The sequence below is a fragment of the Gopherus flavomarginatus genome, chromosome 17 (assembly GCF_025201925.1).
Source record: "Gopherus flavomarginatus isolate rGopFla2 chromosome 17, rGopFla2.mat.asm, whole genome shotgun sequence".
Lineage (NCBI taxonomy): Eukaryota > Metazoa > Chordata > Testudines > Testudinidae > Gopherus > Gopherus flavomarginatus.
In genome coordinates, this window is record NC_066633.1 from 18,237,349 (window position 1) to 18,260,900 (window position 23,552).

Below are 23,552 nucleotides of genomic sequence, written 5' to 3' on the forward strand. Positions count from 1 at the left end.
CATGTGCTTATGCTTTGCTCACGTGGGATTGAACTGAAATGACCCCACAGAATCCCTGCCTGCAGTTCATGTGCTGCAGGGCCAATTGTAACCAAAGAGGGAGAGAAAAGCACTGGCTCAGGCCAAACCGAACTAAGGATGCAGGATGGAAACGTCTAACTTTATTGCTGAAAAATATACTCAGTATATTGAGGGGACATCACAACTGTAGTATTTGAAATGGATGTCAGTGTGTGTTAACTGTTTTCATTACTCCTCTCCCAACCTGCAAACTTTCTCAGGTGCAACAAGTGATCAGAACGTGTTCAGCTGAGCAGCTGAAATGGGAAACAGCTACATTCTGATGTGCAGCGCAGCCTCCATTTTCACATTATAAAGGATTTTAAACAGTAAAATCAAATTTAATGATGGTTTCTCACTGCGTGAATTCAATCAACCAGAAATCTGCATTCTAGAACTTGTACTCGGCAGAGGTGAAACTGGAACTGAAGGCCTCTGAGATCCCAGTTCCATGCCTTTCCCTTGAGACTCCAAGGTAGCTGGGGAGGGAGTCTGTCACGCATACCCCAATGCCTACTTTTGTGGTGCAGTGGGGCAGGGAGCCCAGGTCAGCCAAAATGCACAATGTCCCACAAACTCCGGCGTCCGACAGGTCTGGCAGCCAGATGCCATATGAGCTTTGACCAAAGTGGTCATACTTGGGTGCTTAAAGTTGAGAGCAGGAACTCCAGAGGGCTGATTCGAAGTCATGGGGATGAGTGGGCATTAGTGGCCAATATGGAGAGGCTAACGTCACAGTTAGAGAGGTGTGGCTGGGCATAATGCAGAGTGCAGTACCTCTTGCTGCCACAGGTGGGATTTTAGGTGCAGGAGTCCTCCAGGGGGTTGGAAATATTTTGAGCAAAAGGTTTTCATCAGAAAATACGGATTCATCAAAACCAAAATTGTTTGTGGGAAGGTATCAGGTCTGATAGAACTTCAATCGAGGAAGGTTTCTCAGGTACAGGATGCAAGAGCTGGTCAAAATGAGAATGCGGGAGTGAGCGAGACTGCCCCACACTAGCAATACCCTGGTGGTTAGGTCACTCACCTGGGCTCTAGTCCCTGCTCCAAATCAGCTGCTGGCAGGTCTTTCACATCCCAAGTGAGTGCCCTCACTATGGTGCTATTGGCTACCCTAGGGTATCCCTTGCGTTGCTTATTCATCAAAAAACTTCTGAAGGTCTCAGTCCCTTATGTGGACTGGGAGAAGTGTCCAAACCCTAGACGGGGGGAGGGATAGCTCAGGGGTTTGAGCATTGGCCTACTAAACCCAGGGTTGTGAGTTCAATTCCTGAGGGGGCCATTAAGGGAACTGGGGTAAAAATCTGGGGATTGGTCCTGCTTGGAGCAGGGGGTTGGACTAGATGACCTCCTGAGGTCCCTTCCAACCCTAATAGTCTATGATTCTATGACATTCATAGGATGGGAAAACCATTTCCTGCTCGGCTCTAAGGATACCTGGCTGCCCTCAGTTGGCCCTGCAGCGTGTGAGCTGCAGGCAGGAGAGGGAGGAGGCACAAAGCAGGGGACAGGGATTCTGTGGGGGCTATTTCAGTTCAGCCCCACATGGGCAAAGCGTAGGGGTGTCTGCACATGCTCCTTGCTGCCTCGGCTCCTGATTTTCCAGACACAGCGACAAGCAGAATTCTGTGGATGGAGGGGGCGAGAATTCTGATCCTGAGCATGGGCTCTCTGAGCTAGAAGTGGGGTGTGTGTGAGATGTGGGGACAGGAGGTCATGCTGAGCCGGGAGTGCAGGGCAGATGTGGGTCCAGAGCTGAGGAGAGGTTATGTAGTAAGACAAGTGGTTCTCAGACTGGGGCGGGGTGAGGGGGCGTCTAAGCTGGGTTGGGTTGGAGGGAGCTGAAGATCCTTGAGGAGGTTTTGAGTTGGGAGAGAGGCGGGTTGAATGAAGGGAGAGTGGAGTCACTTGATGAAAGAGGGGGTGATGGTAGGTCGAAGGCTAGTTTGGAGGAGGAGAAGTTTGGACTGGTGTGAAAGGGACACAGAGGGATGGATAATTTTCTCTCATCCTGCCCTTTACTGTAAAGTTCTTCTGTACAGAGGAGAGGGACGGGGAGTCTCATTTTCCTCTCAATTATCCCCCAATCTCTCTTACCCCCCTGCAGCAAAATGTTTCCCTGCAAGGCCCCCTAGCCCCACCATCCCAGATTTTGCACTTGAAAACTATGATTCACCTGCACTGGACCTGGGGGAGAGGGGAACTGAGCAGAGTGCTCCCTGCAGCCCTACTGCCTATGTGGGGGCACCAGCTCCATGGCAAACCCACCCCCGTTCCCATGGCACTACGCCTGTCTTGCCAGCCTGCCCCGATCCCACCCCACCCCCGTCAACCCAGGGGACTGGACTGGCGCTGCCCCCTCCTCAGGAAATTCACATAATGCGGCACCAGCAAATTAGATTCGCAGATGTGAAAGCCAACTCCCCTTCCAAAGGGAGATATGAATCTGCCGCTGAGCTGACACAGCTAAAGTGCTGACAGATTAATTGGAACTAATTACCTGGGCTCAGGAATGAAGCCTGGTATTTCTGTCACAGCGATGGCCTCTGCATGGAGCAGGAAAACCCGAGAAGGGGGAGGGCAGCTTAGGAAGTTCTATAAGCATTGCCTTATCTTTGTTACTGCCCCTGGGCTCTCGAGCACCGGCTGTTACCTGGTCAGGGAGCTGCAAGCCAGCTCCTATTTGGGGCCTGCAGCCTCTCACTGAAGCAGATTTGCTCATCCGCTTGCAGCTGCTCCACCCCAGGTGCCGGGCGTGCCCTAGAAGTCATTACACTGGGCCTGTCGTAAGGGACGTGGACCCATGTTGCAATCAAGGTGGGAAGCCCCTCGTTCTCTCTTTTACTGTACCAAAGTCCTCGACACTGACACAGCCTCTCATCCCCATAGGGCTCCTTTGCTCCACCTGGCTGGGCTGGGATCCAGCCCCAGGATGCGCACGTGAACAGACGGAGACAGCTGTAACAAGTGCGCCCCTTGCCGCTTTCCACTGCTGAGGTGTCTGAGCAATGGCACAGTAACCCTGGAAAACCACACAGCTCCCACTCTCCTCCTGACTGGCCTGAGCACATAGGAGGCCAGGTCTGGGTGTGCCGGGCTGCTCTGGCCTCTGGCACGAAGATGCTTTCCTCTCCGCTGTCCTGCAAAAGCTCAGTGCAAGCACAGCACAGTCCTGGCCTTGTTGAGGGCCCTGTTCGTGCCCTGACCTTTCACACCTGTTTTAAATGAGCTGGCAAAACTGGCCTAATCCTTGCAGTGCCTGGGGCCTCTCACCACATATAAAGAGAGAGGAAAGACAGGACAGGACATACCTGTGGACCAGGGGGACCTTTCCCACCAGGTGGGCCAGGGGGACCCTGTGTGAGGAGAGAGAGACAGAGACATCAGAGCCTGAATATTTCACCTCCTTTCTGCTGAGCACTCACTGCACATAGGTCGGTTGAGAGGCCTTTTCACCTTCTCATCACAGCAGCTCAGGCTAAGCACTTCGACAACCAGAATGCCCCCACCAGACTTCATTTAACCGCTGGGCGCAGAGGTCACATCAGACCTATCTGTGCCCATAGAAAACAAATCAGCCTGGAGTTCTGGGGTGCGCTATAGGCTGGTTCTACTGAGAGGCAGGGAACAATGCTCACTTTGGGACCGGCTTTTCCTGGAAATCCTGGTGGGCCCCGGACTCCGGGCTCTCCCTGCAAGAAGGAGCAAAAAGAAGTTTGTTCATGTCTGTCCTGCTGAAGAACCTCTTGGGAGCAGCAGCAGCCATCTCTCAGTGAACAATGGTGACTAGGGCTGGGAAGGTTAAGGAGAGCTGGTAAGAAGATGGGGGTGGGGGAGAAGCCTACAGAAATGTTTTGACCAGTTCTAGAGGCGAGTGCTGCTGACATGTGTTGGTGGAGACAGAAAGTTGGACTTCGGGAAACCGTTGTAGGATAACTTCACAGACATCAATACCAATAAGTGTGCCCAATGGATTCGAGAGAGGCCTGAGTCAACACCCCAAACACCCCCAACATTTGATCTGGTGTCCAGTCTTTTTAACAGGTCCTTATAATAAGCCGAAGCCAGACACTGGAAATGCAAACTCCTACATTTCAAGGAAATCCATATCTAGTTTGGAACTTAGCAACTCAGGCCTATCTCTGTTACTAACATGGACTGAGGAACAGATGTAGTAGGATTTCAGTGTGTTCAGATTGCTCTAGCCCTAAATGTCTGTTATACAGCCATTTCCCCTCTGAATTCCAAACCACCACCACTTTCTTTTAAATCCAACATTGGTCCATCAGGAAATGAATGAATGAGCATAAATGGCACAAGAGATACCAGAAGAGCAGTACAGTCGGACCCTAAGGAGGCTAATCTTACATCCTGTTCCTAGCATTGGAAGTAGATAGTTTTCTCCACAGTCACCGCCCCAGTAAATGGCAAAGAAAAAGATCTTTGCAGGCCACCCCAGAGTTTCCAATGATCTTCATCTCTGTAGCTCTTTCATGGTCCTACCTTTTCACCCCTGGGTCCTGCCTTTCCTCTGTCACCAACAGATCCTGGGTAGCCCTGGGACAGAGAAAGCCATTGATACTGGTCAGCTAAGGCTGACACATTGTATTCTCTTGCAGGGAGGGGGAGGAAGTGGAGGAAGCTAGCAGCCTATGGAAATTGGTGATCATGTCCGAGATGTGGCACCACGATGTCCAGAAGAGGTAGTGGTCATCACATGGTTTAAGGTTTCACATACCTCCCTCTGTTTATTTGGCTCTTTCTCAAATTAACCACCTTACCGTAAACCAACCATAATGATCTCTTACAAATGAGGGTCTTGTGGCCCTCCAGCTGCTTTGGCCAGCCGTGGCATGTCTAGCTGGCTACCCCTCACATATTTAACCCTTTCCCCTGGGTCAGGAGAACCTCATGAGAGCACTGAAAACGGTCACTTAAAAACTAGAAACCTCCCCCCGCAACAGAGTGGGATGTGCTAGTCCTGACTATCATTCTGCTTATTTAAAAAGCACACAGTTGGGGTGGAGAGGGGCTCAGCATAACAGATGGTGCCCATTTAGCTTATTTAGCCAGATTAGAAGGCGAGATCTTGTGCCCACTCAATGGGGAAAGAGGCTGTATGCAAAGCCACCATCAACGTGCCTCATTTTAACCCATGGATCAGGAGTGAGAGCTGCACAATGTAACATGGGGGTTTCCAAACCTCATAGAAATAGGAGCCCTATTTCCTCAAAGCAACAAGGCAGAAGTCACCAAACAAACATCTGGTCTGACCCATGATTCGGGTCTGGGACTCTGAGAAGAAGTTCTGCCACGCCAGTCAGGGGGCAATAGGCCAGTATTGGAAAACTGCCTGAACCAAGCCAGCCGCTCTCACTGACATGCGGCCTGTTCCTTGCACAGAGAAATTCCAGGGATACACCCAGTGCAGCCAATGGTGCACAGCTGGGCCGGGCCTGTAATTCTGTGAAAGCTCCTTACACGGAATGTTGGAGGTGTCAGGTGCTTCTGGGCTTCCCCTCTGGACAGCTGTTTTCCCAAGCTCACCCTCTCCCCGCCTCTGCCCCATATGTTCTCCTACAGCTGCCTGCTTGTTGCTAGGCCTCATTTTTCACTGGGAACAGACGGGTATCACTTACATACATGCCAACAGGTCCTTGCAGTCCTTCCAAGCCAAGTTTACCAGGCAGCCCCTGCCAGGAAAGAAATGAAAATGTAACAAATGCAGCAAGACTGGCTTGAATACAGGTGGTCAGTTCTGGTGCCAGCATTATGGAAGAAGCAGTAAAATAGATGACAAAGAAGTAGGGTGCATAGACCTCACCAGCTAAAAGCTCATCCAAACAGACATTGTCCTTTATGGTCTAATCCTGGGCACTTGCAACTCCTGTTGGCTTCAGGATGTTTGGAGTCAGGCTCCAAAAGGACAAGGTATAGAGTTGTGCCAATAACCAATTCTTTGGTTTGGCCACTCCACTCCACCCCTCAACAATTGTTTTGGGTCGAACAAAACGTTTCATTTAACGTGAGGGGTTTTTAACCATTTCTTTCCTTCTTTAATTTAATAACATTGTTGTTAAACTTGAAACAGCCGGTTTTGATTTTTTTTTCTGACTGAAACAATTTGGCGAATTAGACATGGATTCGCAGAGTGTTTTGGTCGACCAAATCTGCATCTTTCCAAAAAAAAGATGTTGTTCAAAACCTGCCACCCAGCTCCAGTGTTCAGCCAGCTGCAATGCTGGCCCATCTGGGGAACCAAAGCTAGTAACACAGACTGCACCACTTGCTGCGTGTGGTGGCAAAGGGTGAGTGCTGCAGATGGGGAGGGGGAAAGAGGCAGAGCTGCTGCTTCTCTCTGCAGAAAGCCAAGACAGGCAATTCAAGAGGTCACATGGCCTGAGGCAGCTGGGACATGGGGCACTGTGCCTGTTCGGATTGGGAGATAAAAGAAAATACATAAAGGATCCTCTGTCTCAGAGCCAGCAAGAGCCTGAGCACGCACTGAGCTGGAACATGGAGATATCCAGCTAATATGTAATGAGCCCTTTTCCCCTGGAGTGCGGACAACATGGCTGATGTTTCAGAGTGTCATTGAAAAGCACCCTTCTGTAGCCATCCACTTTGTGAAGCACTTCAAAGTAAGGGACCCACCCAGCCTCACACTGATCTCTCTGTGGTACTGAAACGCCTTGGAAGAGATGCTACCACAGAGCCGATACCAGAGGAACATTCCAAAATACCAACTGAGCGAAGCCAGGGGCCTTCTGTCATTGAGACCAGGCTACATGTGGGAGTCAGGGCCCTGCACCCCCACTTCCTGCGATTCACCGTGACTCTCAGCCAGCCAGTAACACAGAAGGTTTATTAGACGACAGGAACACAGTCCCAAGCAGGGCTTGTAAGTACAACCAGGACCCCTCAGCCAGGTCTCTCTGTGGGACAAGGAGCTTAGACCTCAGACTTGGGGTTCCCTGCCTCTTGCCAGCCAGCCCCAGACTGAAACCAAAAGCCACTCCAGCAGGCTCTCCCCGTCCTTCTCTCCCCATCTCCCTTTGTCCAGTTTCCCGGGCAAAGGGGTTGACTCGCCCCACCCCCCTTCCGGGCTCAGGTACCGTCCCTCTCCTAAAGCCATCCCCTGCTCTCCCATCCCCCATGCAGACAGTCCCAGTAAAACTAAACGACATTCCCAGGTCAATCCAGCCCGCTCCCTACTGCGTCACAACATGAAATGGCGCCATGGAGCTCCATCACCTCACACACATATACCATCTCGTTAGTGGCTCTTACCCTTGGCCCCGGAGAACCTGGGTCTCCGTCTGGTCCTGGTTTTCCTGGAGGGCCCTTAAAAAAACATTGGGGGAAAAGTGTCATTAACCGAGTCACCTTCTAAGGCTGTTTCAGGTCCTGGCACTCATTGCTCACTTAGCTGAGCAATCTAAGGGTATGTCTTCACTACCTACTGTATCGGCGGGTAGCAATTGATTCCTCGGGGATCGATATATCGATCCACGAACGTGCTTATATCAATCCCGTAACTCCACCAACTCGAACGGAGTTGCAGAATCGACAGGGGGAGCCGCGGACATTGATCCCGCGCAGTGAGGACGGTGAGTAATTCGATCTTAGATACTTCGACTTCAGCTACGTTATTCACGTAGCTGAAGTTGCGTATCTAAGATCGATTTTCCCCCGTAGTGTAGACCAGCCCTAAGTTAATATTTGATTGTGATGCATTAACTCTGCCTCTGTGGACAGCCGCTGCCGCTAGCCCAAAGCTGGCACTGCAGAGAGACTTAACTGGGCACGCTGGGTGGCACTCACAGGGCTCTGTGTTCAATATACCTGGTGCCCTGCGTAGCAGTCAAGCAGTTAATGGCATCTCAGACATTCTTTCTGGGGATGGCGCAAAATAGTCACCTTACTGATTGAGAAAGGAAATAGACCTGGGTGCTTTCAGGCCCTGGCAGCAGTACACGAATATTCTGTGCACTCATACATTCTCCCGCGACATGTGCGCACTGTCCTGGATGGACTCTGAAACCTGCGCCAGCGCACATGACCGTACCACCCCGAGTGGTTGCATCATTTGGGGGCCACAAGACCAAATGCTACTACACAATGTGACTGCTCTACAGCTTACTACCAGCTCTCTGTTACTGGCTGGTCCAGCAGCTGGTCCCTTGCTATTTACTCTCAAGGCACTGGCATACCACTGCTAAATGTGCATAGCCTCTGGGTTTGCATTAGACTTTTCTGTCTGCAGGCACGTAGGGGAGGTTTGTACAGACTCACTGTAGATGAGTTTTCGTCGTAGAAGTTCAGCAATCAGAATCCCCAAAGCAGCCTTATTTCCTGTATATAATCCCAGGGAGTAACGTTACCCTTGCACGTCACCCATGAAAAAACATTAAGGAAAGGGAAGCTCGTCCTCACTGAAGTATCTCTCAGACAGAGCCTTCTTCTCCTCTCCATTTAAGGCATGAGCCAACACCCACTTCTGCCAATTGGAGCGTTTCATGGATTTTAACAGGTGTTGGGTCAACCCCTTTAAGAGGACTCTGGGGGAGGGGTTCCCAATCTGAGGCACACATACTTGGGGGTGGGGGGGGGTACATGAGACACCTCTGACGGGGAAGCAGGAGAAATTATGTAAAGGTGGATTTATTAATTATTTTATTTATTGCATTTTCATAATAGACTACTCAGACTAAGCTTTAAAACTCTGTGGGAATTTATGTAAAATACGGTAGTTAATTTATTTCAACATGTACCAAGGGAAATGAAGACATAGGGATGCTGAGATACAGAGCCCTCACCTCCAATCACTGTACAGTGTGGGTTCAGTTGCCTGGCAACCGTCCAGGCTGAGCTCAGAACTTAGCCAGGGTTTGGGATTGGTTTTTTTTTTCGGTTGTATATGTCACACTATAACTATATCTGTATGCAACAGTGAAATATGGACAGGTAGTGTTAAGAAGAACACACAAAGTATCAGTGATGAGAAGGGTAGGGGTACACAGACAGCTGGTAGATCTGGAAGGGGGTACACAATAAGAAAAATGTGGAAACCTTTGCTCTAGGAGGTTGGATCCTCCCACCGGTTCCTAGCGAGAAAACAACATATCCCTTACCAGTCAGTATCAGCCTCCGCCTCATCTACCATTCACCCGCCCAGAAAAGCAGCTGACTTTCTGCATTAGTGCTGTGCAGACTAACGCAACAGACAAACTACCGTAGAAAGAAGATGCTCCTTACTATTGGTCCAGGACGTCCATCATGCCCTCTGTCACCTGGTAAGCCACCAGCACCCTGGAGAGAACAGCAAAAGATCAAAACACAGACACTGAAAGTTCGGGAAAACTGCTACTGGTAAGGGAGAAAGCGGTAGTGGACAGCCCGGAACAGAGCATTCCAGGAAGGTTGAAACAGAACATGTCCACCTTCGCGGCATGGAATGTTTCCATTTCAAAACGACTTTAGTTTCATTTGGAAAAAAAATTGTGTATTATATAATGTCAGCTCCAAAAAGTCAAATTTGGAACAAAAACGTGTATTTTTATCCAAATGAAACTGTTGTGATCAATCTGAAGCAAACTGGTTTTGAGGTGACTGGGAGCAGTTCACCTGCGTTTCAGAGAGCTGGGCAGGGTCAGATGGGGAGAAGGGGTTAAGAGAGCGAAGGACGCTGTTGTGTCTCAGCCCAAAGAGGGGAGGCGTGTAATGCGTCATCTCTCAAGCATTCTAGGTTAAATCTTGTACCACGGAACTGGGTCATTATTAGCTGACAATCGAACATGGAAAGTTTGAGTTGGAAGGTAATAAGACCCCACAGCAGGTTTGCTTGCAGTAGGATTTTGTCAGCATTAACAAGCGTGTTGCAGGGTATTAATGACAAACCCCTATCTCTAATCAAAACTCTGGATCTGAATACAGGGCAAGACCCTCTTCAGACTCAGAGGTCACACCCAGGAAATCCAGGCTGACTGGTTAGTTGAACTAAGGCTGGACTTGATCTTTGCTCAAGAAGCCACCATCATTAGGGCACTAGCCTAGGACTTGACAGACTCAAGTTCAATTTCCAGCTCTGCCACAGACTTCGGGTGTGATCTTGGGCAAGTCACTTAGTCTCTCGGTGCCTGAGTCTCCTATCTGTGCAATGGAGATAATAGCCCTGCCCTGCCTCACAGGGGAGTGTGAGGATAAATACATTAAAGATTGTGAAGCGCTTTGAGATCTATGGATGAACAGCTGCGTACAAGAGCTAAGTATTATTGTCATGCTGATGTGGCTCAAAGGACTGGAAGAATTTAAAACAAACACACAAAGAATTCTACTCACAGCTGGTCCCTTTCTGCCAGGGCTCCCCATGGCACCTGATACACCCTGCAGGATAAGTCAGACAGATGATAAGGACCAAGAGAGAGCACAAACCTTCCCCCAGCTCCCGCCCAGCACTGTATTCTATGAACATGGATTTGCACGTGAGCTCAGCTTTCCCTGTAAGGGAAGTGCTCTAGTGATGCAAGCCGGAATCACGTGTAAACCTGAGAGCTCATTCCTTAAAGGTTAGATCAGAATAGGGTTGCCAGGAGTCTGGTTTTCGAAAAGGGACCCTGATGTCTCTGGTCAGCACCAATGACGGGGCCACTAAAAGTCCGGCTGGCAGCTCAGTGGAGCTAAGGCAGGCTCCCCAGAAGCAGACGGCATGTCCACCCCCTAGGCGCAGGGGCAATCAGGGAAGCTCTGCACCACCTGCAGGAGGCGCCTATGGGCAAGGAGCCGCTTGGCCATGTCTCCATGTAGCCGCTTCCGGGAGTGATGCAGAGCCAGGGCAAGCAGGGAGCCTGCCTTAGCCCCACCGCACCACCTACCATGAGCTGCCTGAGGTAAGCACCACTCAGCTGGAGCCCACATCATGAATCTCCTACCCCAGCCCTGAGTCTCCTCCTGCACCTTAACCCCCTCCCAGACCCTGCACCCCCTCCTGCACTTCAATCCTCTGCCCCAACCCAGAGCCCCCTCCTGCACCCCAAACCCCTCATTCCCAGCCCCACCCCAGAGCCCGCACCTCCAGCTGGATCCCTCAACCCCTCCCGCACTCCAACCCCCTGCCCCAGCCCGGAGCCCCCTCCCACACCCTGAATCCCTCATTTCTGCACCCCCAGCTGGAGCCCTCGCCCCCCCACCCAAACCCCAACCCTCTGACCCAGCCCAGTGAAAGTGAGTCAGGTTGGGGCCAGCGAGTGACAGAGGGAGGGGGGCTGGAGTGAGTGGGGGGCAAGGTGTCAGAGAAGGGGTGGGGCCTCAGGGCAGGGCAAGGGTGTTCGGTTTTGTGCCATTAGAAAGTTGGCAACCTAAATCAGAAGCAAGGAGTTTCTGGATCTCATCCTAGCTCTCAATAAATTTCTGTTCCCAGCAGATCACTATGCAGTTTGGTTCTATGCAACGTCTCTGCATGAAGGGCTCAGGACTGAAACAACAGGACCCAGTGTGCGAGGAGTGAGGGTTGAGGCTCGTTGGCAGAGCTGTTTCTGGGCACAGGACTAGCATGTCTACGAGAGCACAGAGGGCGCAGCGAGCTGCAGGTGGCAGGAGAAATCAATGGGCAGAGCTGTGCTGGGGACAGAACTGGAACACTGGAGGGGAGGAGAAGGTTTGGTGCAAGTGGGGAATGAGGTGCAAGAACCATGCCAGCCCCAAGCCTGTGCTGTCAAACCCTCACTGCCATGCAAAGATGGGCCTAGACCACAATGTTTGGATCCAGCTCCGAAAGTCCCCAAGCCTGAGGGAGTTCGGTTCTGTGGTTTGGTTCGGATTCATCTCCCTGCTTTTCGGGGTACGGTTATATGAGACAAACCAACACAGGAACCAGCGAATATCGGAGTTAGTGCAACATGCAGTAATAGAGCAGCTTTCACCTGCAGCCCTGGCCCCTGTAGCCAGCACGGCAATTACAACAGAACGAAGAATATTTAAGTATATAGTATAGAATGGGAACCTGTGTACCAGGCTTTCCTTCTGGGCCTGCTATTCCAGGAACGCCTCGTAAGCCCTGTAAAGCAGATTTTTACCCTGGATAAGTATATGAATGAAAATAGGTGCTCAGATTTTAAATGCTGAAAATATAGACGGCAAAAGCAGCTTCTAAAGGACACCGTTATGTGCGACTATATAAGCAAACACAAATATTTCCATAAGAGCAATTTAAACAAATGGGAATAGGAAGCTCTTGCATATGTACATTCGTTTGTTACATGAACGCTCAGCTCTGCCTACCGGGACAACCGTGATGAATGCAAACATCTGCCTCTACTGTTCTCGTGTCCTCCACCCCCCTTCTGCTGTCTGTCTGTTTAGTCACCTGCTTTGTGTCTTCTAAACCCTAGATTGGGACCCCTCTGGGGCAGGCAGTGTTGTCTGTGATTTGTTTGCACAGTGCTTAGTACAACATTGGCTTCATTCCAGTTGGAACTCCTTGGATGCCAGTGCAAGAGAAATAAACTGCATGTGCAAACTGGCAGGTTTGGAAACCTTCCCAAGAAAAGCTTGTGCTCGTAATTGCACCATGCTCATTAACATGCTTCCAACAGCCCTTTCCCGCCTCCGCCGGCAAACGTTCTAACCAAAAAAGAAATCGAGCAGCAGGTAAAAGCCTATTTTTACTGCCGCAGAAAGAAAAACGTCAAGGGCCTTAAATATATTTTTTCCTCCCTATCCTCTTTTGCCCACCCCCACAAATATTAATTGTAGCTTGGTTGTCCAATGTAAACTTGTGTAATAATAGGTCCCCTGAAAGCTACTTAAAAGAGAGTCTTGCTTCCTACATTCTTGCTAGTCGGTATAAAGTCAGTTGTGTTTCTGGTGGGGTTTTTATTCATTACTATTCTTACAACAATGTCAAACTTTTATAGACTAACACTCACCCTGAATCTCCTACCTCTGACCTTCCTACAGCCTTACCAAAAGGCAGAATATGACCCACAGAACATTTGAACCCAAACATATTTTCAATTGCTGTCAAACCTCAAGCATGGCGCACAAGAACGGTCTCATGCTGGAGCTATACTATGAAAACCGCTGACTGCAAACAGCCCACTCCTAAGTGTGCTGTAGAAGTTAGCAAGCACTGTTAATTCGACTCCTTTCCACCTTAATTTGTGAGCAACAGAAAACAAAAGTGTTACATTTTCAATAAATCCTAATTAGGCACAAGTGCAACTACAGCACCAACAGTGAAGGGCACAATTAAGACGCCTAATTAAGTTGAGAAATACGCCATCGTGCCCTTGATGAGAAGCCATACTCCCATGCACGTTGACTGTTTGTTTTCCTGCTCTCACACAGGCGAGCAATAACGCTTTTAAGCACACACCTAGTTAAACACACAAGGTCTGGATGCTGGCGTCAGTCGGGAGGATCTGCATTGCAAATCAGCAGAGTCCCACTAACAGCAGATCAGACTAACACCCTCTGTTTTGAGACCGGTACACTTGTATCTGCCAACTCTGAATCCCATCTAGGCCTTTCGCCTTCAAACCTGAACCATGCAACTGGGGCAGTCAGTGCCGATCCCTTCTCTAGAACACACTTCGCATGAGTTTGAGCCTGACCATTAGTGCACTGCTACTTACTGGGGGTCCTGGGATCCCAACCAACCCACGCTGGCCCGTACGGCCCTGAAAAGAAAAAGAAAGGATTGTGCCATCAGTAAACAAGATGCAAATTCAGAGGCCTCAGTATGCAAGTTTGGCAACAGGAATGATCTTTGCCAGCAGTAAAAAAGTTACAGGGCTTTTAAACATAATCGCTGAGTTTATATACTTCAATTATGGCTCAATTTTATCTAAGCTCCTCTCTTGTATGGTATTTCCACCACTCTAGTAAGGAATCATTTATGCAGTCCTTTCAAGTGCAGGGAGCTTGCCATGGTTATCTGCCACTGCTAGCCACCTCTTAGCCATTTCCACAGTCAGGGGCGGCTCTAGTTTTGCCGCCACAAGCATGGCAGGCAGGCTGCCTTCAGCGGCTTGCCCGTGGGAGGTCCCCGTTTGGGTCCAGCGGTCCGCCAGTCTCGCAGCTTTGGCGTACCTGCTGCCAAATTGCCGCTGAATCCATGGGACCGGCGGACCTCCCGCAGGCAAGCTGCTGAAGGCTGCTTGACTGCCGCTCTCGCAGGAACCGGCAGGGGGCCCCCTGTGGCTTGCTGCCCCAGGCACACGCTGGAGTGCTGGTGCCTGGAGCTGCCGCTGTCCACAGTAGATCTCTGCATAGTGGCTCTGTCCCTTCAAGTCATTCAGAAGCTGCAGCATCCTGATTCAGCAAAGCAACTTACTTGAGTCTCACTGACATCCACAGGACTTCAATTTATGCTGAAAGATGAGAATGTGCTTAAGTGCTGTCAGCCCTGGAATGCTGGTGAGGACCAAGGCAGCCACCCTTCAGTGCAGTTTCTCATGCAGAGTACACTTTATGCCCATGCTACATGATCTGTGCTGCTCAGAGAGCAACTTTTTGGAGATATTTAAGGTGCTGGTTTCAAGCCCTTGAATGACCCCGATGTTCACCTCCGAGTAACAAAAGGCTCTGTTAGTTACCCTGTGTCCTCTTGGCCCAGGCGTTCCCTTCGAGCCATCTGGTCCTCGACTGCCCTAAAAATTCACAGGGAAAAATCATTTCAAGCACCACTGCTTGATTCCCCCACCATCCCTGTCTATCTTAGAGACACAGAGCTGGACATGTGTCTTTACAGTTTCAGGGGCTTCTTCCAAAGCCCAGCGGACTTAATGGATCTAACAGCTTGGGGTCAGGCTGGAGATGACAGTTTTGATGTGGATTTTCCTGCTGAAATGATGCTGTAATGGGTGTAATGCGTGTTACGCCTCAGGGTCCAGCTAGAGCTTACATTACAAGCCACATCAGTCCCAAGCTGGGCAAGTGGAGATGGTGGGCCCAGCAAGCACTGTTATGCGGAGGGGTGGCGACAGACATGACTTTTTGTATGTGCCTGTCACTTATTGAAACCCCCAAGCTGCCAGGATGCAGAGTCCTAGATAGTCTGGGTTGGAAATGTGAGAACTACCAGGTCACTGGAAGTCTCCAAAAGTGCTGTCTGCTCAGGGCCACAGCTGAACCCGAAATCTTATGAGAGCAGCAGACACAAGCTGGAGCAAGACCATCAACACGTGCCAAAACCTCACCCTGAGAAAGGTGTAGTTCCCACCCCCTTCATATTTTGAAACTCTGCCTAAAGGTTCAGTTGGGGTGCCAGGCTAGGCAACAGCTCTGCTGGATGTCTATGGATCACAGGGCTTCCTGTTATGCCAACACCCACATATCAGTAAAGAGAGGCTGTGTGTGCAAGGGGTGAATGGGTATACAGAGGTGGAAGGTGGTTGCCAGTATTTTCCCCCTCCTCTACCGGTCAGATTTATTTGTAGCCCATTACTCCGCCAGTTCTGCCTCCACTGAGGAAGGAGGGTTTTCCCCTTTTTAGGCAATGCACCAAGTGGAGGTCACACAGTCTCACAGCCTGAAATCTGTCAAGCAGATTCACAGATGGGGCTGCAGGATATAGTCACTATCATTTCATCTTGGAATCAGCACAGACTTCACACACAAAAAAATAGCAACCAAAATACCATCTCAAACTCTCTTTGGATAGGACAAAGAGAATATTGAAAACAGGGAAACTCTTATTCAGTAGAATAAAATATGATCAACTCCTTTGTGTTCATTACCCAAACCTTTCCTAAACAGGGACCTATCAGGAAAAAGCCAGCGTAAACAAATCCACTTTAAAGCTGGCCTCGTGCCCTTAGCTAGGTCTACTCTGCAGCTAGGAGCACGCTTCCCAGCCCAGTAGACAGACATGTGCTAGCGCTGCTCCGCAGCACAAGTGGCTGCTTTGGCTCGCCGCCCCCAGTACAATCCCACCTGATCCCCTTTAAGAAAATGAACGTTGCCACTGCAGAGAGCAATTGAGATGTATTTTTGGGCCTTCCACTCCTGCAAAAGAGGACACCCTCTACATGTTGGGAAACAGTGAAGGACCCACTGCCAGCTATATTACAAACAGAACAAGATCTTTTATAAAAGGACTCCATCAGATCAATTATGACGTTTAGGTTATGCAAATACTCTTATGAAATCTAAGACCAAAGATAAATGTTTCCTTGAATGAAAAAATACAAAACAAAAACACAAACCACAACCTCCACCCCCCAACCCAATAAAAACACCTTTATTTTAACAAGTCAAAATTAATTTGCTTTCAGTGCTGGCAAACCCAAATATTGCAGCGTTATGACAGTGCAGGAGAATGGAAAGTGGAAAATGACAAGAAACAAATGAAATCTCTCAGCTTGGATAATGACAGTCAGTTCGGTGAATTGCAAACAGTGAAAAGCAAATACAAAAAAAGTAAAAGTAGCCAAATGTTTATAGTATAGCAACCGGGGAAGAGTAGCAGAGGTTTTATTTCCCCTCTCCACAACCACAGTTCCACAGTTTATGATGTTATTTGTAACATGGGACATTTGGTTTTTACATGCGTTTGAAGCTGGCAGCATCCATTTAAGCATAAGACTCCTCAATACAGAGCTATGTACTAAAATGCTATAGCACTGACAACACCCAGCCTTGCTCTAAAGAGAGTTTATCAAGCCTCCCAACTTCCACAATCATGCACACAGATAGGTGGTATGGCTCTGTTGAGAGTTCACTTCTCTGTGCCTCAGTTTCCCTAGCTGCAGAACGGGGATGGCACTTTGTCTTTGTAGAGGCTGGGATCTTGAAAGGAGCCTATTGGTCTTAGGCACCCAAACCCTGTTTAAATTCAGTGGCTTGGATTTGTCAATGAGCCTACATCTACACAGCAAAAAAACCTAGCGGCACTGAGTCAGAGTCAGGGTCAATTGACTCGAGTTCCTGGTGCTCACGCTGAGAGGCTAACAATAGAAGGGTAGATATCGGGGCTCGGGCTGAAGCCTGGATTCTGAAACCCAGCGAGGGGGCAGGGTCTTCGAGCCCAAACATCTACATGTTATTGTTAGTCCTGCAGCGCAAGCCAGCTGAACAGGCTCTGAGAGTCGCTGCCATGGGGCTGGGTTTTTGCTGTGTAGACAAACCCTAAAGCACTCTGAGATCCATGGATGAAGAGCGTTACATAAAGGATTTATCACGACAAAATGGAGAGGGAAGAAATAATGGTGACACTGACCTTCGGCCCTTCATTGTTGTTCTGGCCAGGTGGGCCTATTTGTCCTTCCTTCCCCTAAAAGGGTAAAGAAGCAGAATTAAAAGACAGTCAAGACAACCTTTGGAAAATCATTTCTGTAACGAGTCGGAGACAGTCTGCTGTGTGCAAGGCAATATTTGAATTCAATATTATTGGATCAGGCTCCAGCTCATCTTTGGAAATGCTGCCGATCTAAGTACACGCCAATGCACCGGACACTGCTTTCCAGGGGGATTTACCTACATAACGTACAAAGAGAGAGAAGCTGTATGCACAAGCAACTTTACAAGTGTGTTACCCACAGTCACAGGTCCCCTGCTCTTCAGCAAGAGAAGAGATGTCTCACCATAAATATCCCTGGCCATCCAGCAGGGAAGAGATCCCTTGAGAGAGGGGGCATGGGGTAATTAATTACTGGTGTTGCAGTAACGCCCAGGACATCAATCAAGGATCATGGAGCTGGATGCCGTACAGACATGCTGTAAAGAGAGACAGTCACCATGTCCTCCATGCAAAGAGAGAAGCAGCCCACTGCTGAGCAGTCCAGCACTGTCCCCTCCCAAGCATGGCACGGAGAACAAACCCTTCAGTGTTTTATTTGGTAGGAAAAGAAAACAGACCGGGGCCAAAAATGAAGGAGGAACTGCTGCAGGGCTAACAATCACCAGGATTATCGAACTGCGTTTGTTTCCAAGAAGTTGAATTAAGATGATTAAGCAGCGCGGGCCAAGGGACATGCTGGCCGCCCTTCCTGCAGCCCTCATTGGCCTGGAGCAGCGAACCACGGCTAGTGGGAGCCGCGATTGGCTGAACCTGCAGACGGGGCAGGTAAACAAACCAGCCCGGCCTGCCGGGGGCTTTCCCTGAACAAGCGGTGGCCCTAGTTTGAGAACCACTGGTCTAGATCTCTTAATGCCCCCCTCCTGCCTCGAGGGACACAAAAGGCCAGGATGGCTGTGGGCTTGTCACAGTAAAATGCATGAAGCTACTATCTGCAAGCAGATACTCTTTTGAGATGGGGCCTGCTGCATACTAAGCTGGAAAGGGCATTGTGCAGTAGGGAGAGGATTTCTGCTGAGTTATCCTTCTCTCAGAATGCATCCAATCTGACCAGTGAATGCCTAAGCAGAGCTCATAGGAGGCCAACTCCAGGGCCTGAATGAGATAGCACGCTGTCTGAGAATAATGCTATCTTACCCCTGGAAAGGCAAAGGGGAAACAACAAGCCCCTTCTCTCATCTTTCTTGTGTTTTTGAACATGCAAAGATAAAGATCAGCAAGGATCTAATTCTATGTTAAAATATTCAGCTTCCTGCTGCGTCCACCCTGCCCTGAGACTCGGCACTGAAATCTGCACTGCATGAGAAAGCGCTTTTTAAATCAGCTTCCTTCTTGCAGCACCTCAAGCTTTGACCCTCTCGGGTCTCACACACTAAGGAGTGTTCCACCTGGCCAGGTGTAACTGACTGGAGACAGGTGCCTGAACTAGACGAGCCCTGCTTTCGAGCTGGTCTGGCAATCTCTGCCTTCTTCATTGCTAACAAAATTCCAGTGGCAGCTTCTTTATTTTTAGTGGTGTAAGAACCAGAGAGGTTCACTCCCTGATCTCAGCTTCGGTTTGAAGGGCTGGCAGTTAGAAAGAGCAATCTGCAAACTGCACAATCTCAAAATACTTGTAAAGTGGTGAGCAGGTCTGATCTGGAGAAACAACCACTGAGACCCGCACAAGGATATTATTAAGGGCAATTTCACTGCAAAAAAACACATTGGAAATCCATTGAGCTCCTGCCTTTGGCCACAATTTTGCACCAAGCTGCATTGCTAGTGGCTCTTTCAATTGTCTAATTTAGAATCATCTACATAGACTGCTATGGGACAATTCCAGGGCAATTAGGACAAGTCCTGTGGACCTGTGCCAATTTACACCTGCTGAGAATTTGGCCCTTAATTTCTACCTGGCCCATTATCTGATACTGAATCCACTCTGCCAATGGATTAAGTACCTCTTTGCAGGGTTTAAGAGCAAGGTAGCATCTCTATTTGTGCATGTGTACCCCTTCGTTTCTCATTTTAAGTTTCTCCCCAGGAAGATGTAACTTGATTAGAGAGAAATAACAGGATATATGTTCAACTTCTCACAGCAGTTCGATAGTAATGATAGCGAGGGAGACAGTTAATAAACTCTCCTTGGCATTTCTTCTAGGGTAGGAAGCTTATGGCAGATGAGATTTATCATTCACTATGGAAAGTGACATTTGCATTAGTCGGACAACATGAAAATGGCAATAAGCAGAGTACACGTGTTTTTAAAGCACATGGCGCTTCACCATTAGAGGGTGCTTGTGCATCGTGTGTTTTTCATGACGACTTGTTGAGAGGAAAAAGTTGGGTCAGTTAGAGAGCTGCAACGTTCTGAACTGTAGCGCGTGGAAATATTTGCACCAACTGTCTCAGGAAGAGTCAGCTACAAGTGAGTCTGGGCAGGGCAGAATGCCAGGGTTTAATCCAGAGGGAGAGAGAGGCGAGGAGGAAAGCAGCTGAGATTCCCAGCAAGACTGTAGGCTGTGGGATGGGATCAAGGGTTACAGACAGTCAGTCAAGAGAAAGGAGTGGGGAAATGGGGAAGCTGAAGCATTTGGAGCCAAGGCACGGCAACGATTCTAGTCTGGGTCCTTTCTGCCGAGAGGCAGGAAGCGTATTCAGCAACCCGCTTACACCAAGACTGGGCAATGGCTCAGCAGAACCATAAACTCAGTGAGATCTGGGATGAGGTTCCTAAATACATACCTGCCTCTAGAGCAATTCTCCATCTGCCGCTTGGGAAACGTGACCTTCGGATTCATTTTAACGTGGAATCAAATACCTGCTTGGGGCCTATAATTCACACCTGCACCATAATTGCCAATTGCCCTGCAGGAAGATGCTCTGAATCTCAAATGCTATTTCAGTGCCACACCTCAGGGCCCAGGTTTGGACAATTGATATCAACCCGCTGTCCATGTTGTTAGACCACTCGTGCATAGAACTACTGATAAATTGCACCCGCAGAACGTAAAGGCCTAAGAACCCAGCTTCTCCCAGAAAATCAATTTTAAAAGGAAAGCACAATATACTCATGGCTGAGTTGCAGGGTGGGAAAGTGTAAATGGATGATAAGTGTAGACTCACTGGCCACTGACAAAGCAGCCAAGCACCGTACCCTGCTCTCCCGGGGATGTTTCAAGGTGGGGAGGGGACACCACTTAAAAGATATTTTCTCTTGCATGTTGTGCTGCAACACAACATATAACCAATGTCAAGAAGCAAAGAATCCTTACGTCATGTCCTTGGGGTCCAGCTGGCCCTCTGGGTCCAGGAAATCCCTGCAGACCCATTTGACCTCGAACTCCTGGGGGCCCTTTCATCCCCTGTGGCCCACGTTCTCCCTGGAAGCAATAAGATACAAATACATCATGGAGGGCCTGGCTGCACCTCCTGCTGCCCTTGCACTGGCGTGAACGGAGATGAAAACGGATGAGGTCTTTGTAATAAGCAAATAGCGTGACTATCTCAGCTCCTAACTCCTCAGGGCAGCCATCTCCTCGCTCCCCCTCTGGATAGCCCATCTTCTTTTATCTTCAGGTCTCTTCAATCTCATCATGCTGCATTCATGGCAGAATAAAGTGGAAAAGGAAACAGCCTTAATTAACCCTAAATGCCCCTTCTCTGATCAAGGTCACCAGAACATGCCTCCTGTTATCCAGCTTGTCCTGCAGCCACGACCACCAGCTGTTCTTTATTCCTGGCAAGTCCCTTCTAGCCCAAGCCCTGGGAAATTAGATAGACCTCAACCAACTCCCCGGATCCAAGTAACCCTGAACTTTGGATCCACACCCAGTTCTGAACTTGGCAACTCACTCCCACCTCTGATTCAGAGTCAACACCACTGAACAATGCCCTCCTCAGAAACACCACACCCTATCCTGTCTCCTTACCAGGACCGGTGGGTTGAAGCCCAAACAAGACACGCCGCTCCACCTCATCAGAGCGCCCCAAAATTTGGGGCTGAGCAGGATTTGACCATCTATAATATGTATATGTCCCCAATTACTGTGTTCTGAGCACCTCACACTGTTCAATGTATTTATTCCTGGGACACCCCTGTGCAGCAGGGTCATGTGGTTATTCCCACCGTACAGAGAAGGAACAGAGAGACTAAGTGACTTGCCAAAGGTCACACAGGAAGTCTGTGGAGGAGCAGAGAACTGCACCCACATGGCCCAACTCCTAGCCACTGGACCAGCCTCTCTCACCAAAAATGACGTCCTTTTCAGATTAAAAAGATCTGCCCAGGGCATGAGGAGAACAGAGCAATCGGGAGCTCCAGCCAAATGTTCATCTAGTGAAGTAAGCTCCTAAGAAATCCTTCTTAAAATTCTGCCACTAAAGTGAAAGTAGGGATGGGGTGATCTCCCTCCCTCTGATAGAGTCGCCTCCCTTTCTGGACACTGCCTAGAGCAGGGGTAGACAACCTATGGCACACGTGCCGAAGGCAGCACGCGAGCTGAGTTTCAGAGGCACTCACACTGTCCGGGTTCTGACCACCGATCCAGGGGGCTCGGCATTTTATTTTAATTTTAAACGAAGCTTCTTAAATATTTTAAAAACCTTATTTACTTTACATACAATAATAGTTTAGTTATATATTATAGACTTAGAGAAAGAGACCTTCTAAAAACGTTAAAATGTATTACTGGCACGCAAAACCTTACATTAGAGTGAATAAATGAAGACTTGGCACAGCACTTCTGAAAGGTTGCTGACCCCTGGCCTAACGCATCCCTGGCAGAGACACATATCCAGACAAGGGCTCAAAACTTAGTATTGGGCCAGTAACTGGGTTGAGGGGGAAGGGGAAGAATTGTGATTATTTTCATTTTAAAAAGGTTTGAGATATTCACACACACACACTTTGCCCACAGCTCATGGGTAAATCATGAAAAGGCCCTGGCCCAGACTGCAACCTGTATACCTGCGCCAGGCCTGGAAATATGGTGAACAGGGTCAGTTGCAGGGAAATGCGTGTAGACATGCAGGAACGAGTAGGGCTAGAAACACTTTGCAGCTCAGTTTAACCTTGCAGCAGTTCAATGCTCTAGTGTAGACAGGCCATTAGTTAAACCAGATGAACAGCCACAAACCTCCTCATAACCTACTGCCCTATCCTGCCATACCTGTGCTGCTCTCTCTGGCTGCCTTGCTACGTGGGAGGAGGTTCTCAGGCTTAGCATCTGAAAGGCCTAACAGGTGGGAATTGGGTAACTGATGCGCCAAAGGGTTTCTCCAAGGTAGTATTGTATATTGGAACCGGAAAAGGTTCGGAAAAGGGCATAAAAATGATTAGTGGCACGGAGCAGCTTCCGTATGAGGAGAGATTAATAAGACTGGGACTTTTCAGCTTGGTAAAGAGACAACTAAGGGGGGATATGGTTGAGGTTTATAAAATCATGACTGGTGTGGAGGAAGTAAATAAGGAAGTGTTATTTCCTCCTTCTCATAACACAAGAACTAGGGGTCCCCAAACGAAATTAATAGGCAGCAGGTTTAAAAGAAAGTATTTTTTCACACAGTGCAGTCAGTCAGTCTGTGGAACTCCTTGCCAGAGGATGTTGTCAAAGCCAAGACTATAACAGGGTTCAAAAAAGAACTAGATACGTTCATGGAGGACAGGTTCATCAATGGCTATTAGCCGGGATGGGCAGGGATGGTGCCCTAACCTCTGTTTGGCAGAAGCTGGGAATGGACGACAGGGGATGGATCACTTGATGATTACCTGTTCTGTTCTTTCCCTCTGAGGCACCTGGCATTGGCCACTGTCAGAGGACAGGATACTGGGCTAAATGGACTTTGGTCTGACCCAGTGTGGCTGTTCTTATGTTCTTAGTATTCTCTGTTTGATCTGTGAGTGCTATTCTGGGGCACTAGAACAATTTGAATAGTGGGGTGCCGAGAGCCATTGAACCAAACTGTAAACCCTGGATATCATGGAAACCACTTCAATCCAGGATTGAAGCACTGCACCTGGAGCACTGCACCCCACTTATGCTCTGGGGTGCAGTGCTCCAGGTTCCCCAGTTAGCTCTCTTTCAGGATAGACCCCGGAGAATCGCATGAAACCTGTTCTCTACATTCAGGACACTAGAGCAAATACACAGGCCATTGCTTTCACAGCAAGGCCTCTGCTTTGAAGGCAAAGCATCAAACATGAAAT

General features: G+C 49.0%; 1 protein-coding gene across 1 annotated transcript in view; it reads right to left on the reverse strand.

The window, feature by feature from the left end:
- Positions 1–23,552, reverse strand: part of LOC127036277 (collagen alpha-1(I) chain-like) — an 83,110-nt gene that overhangs the window by 34,012 nt on the left and 25,546 nt on the right. The window contains exons 16-27 of the mRNA XM_050927087.1: positions 20,620–20,727; positions 17,285–17,338; positions 14,661–14,714; positions 13,698–13,742; positions 12,065–12,118; positions 10,405–10,449; positions 9,322–9,375; positions 7,354–7,407; positions 5,703–5,756; positions 4,567–4,620; positions 3,702–3,755; positions 3,375–3,419 (exon numbers count right to left, since the gene is read on the reverse strand). Coding sequence (XP_050783044.1) covers positions 3,375–3,419; positions 3,702–3,755; positions 4,567–4,620; positions 5,703–5,756; positions 7,354–7,407; positions 9,322–9,375; positions 10,405–10,449; positions 12,065–12,118; positions 13,698–13,742; positions 14,661–14,714; positions 17,285–17,338; positions 20,620–20,727 — 675 coding nt within the window. The remainder of the gene's footprint in view (positions 1–3,374; positions 3,420–3,701; positions 3,756–4,566; positions 4,621–5,702; positions 5,757–7,353; positions 7,408–9,321; positions 9,376–10,404; positions 10,450–12,064; positions 12,119–13,697; positions 13,743–14,660; positions 14,715–17,284; positions 17,339–20,619; positions 20,728–23,552) is intronic.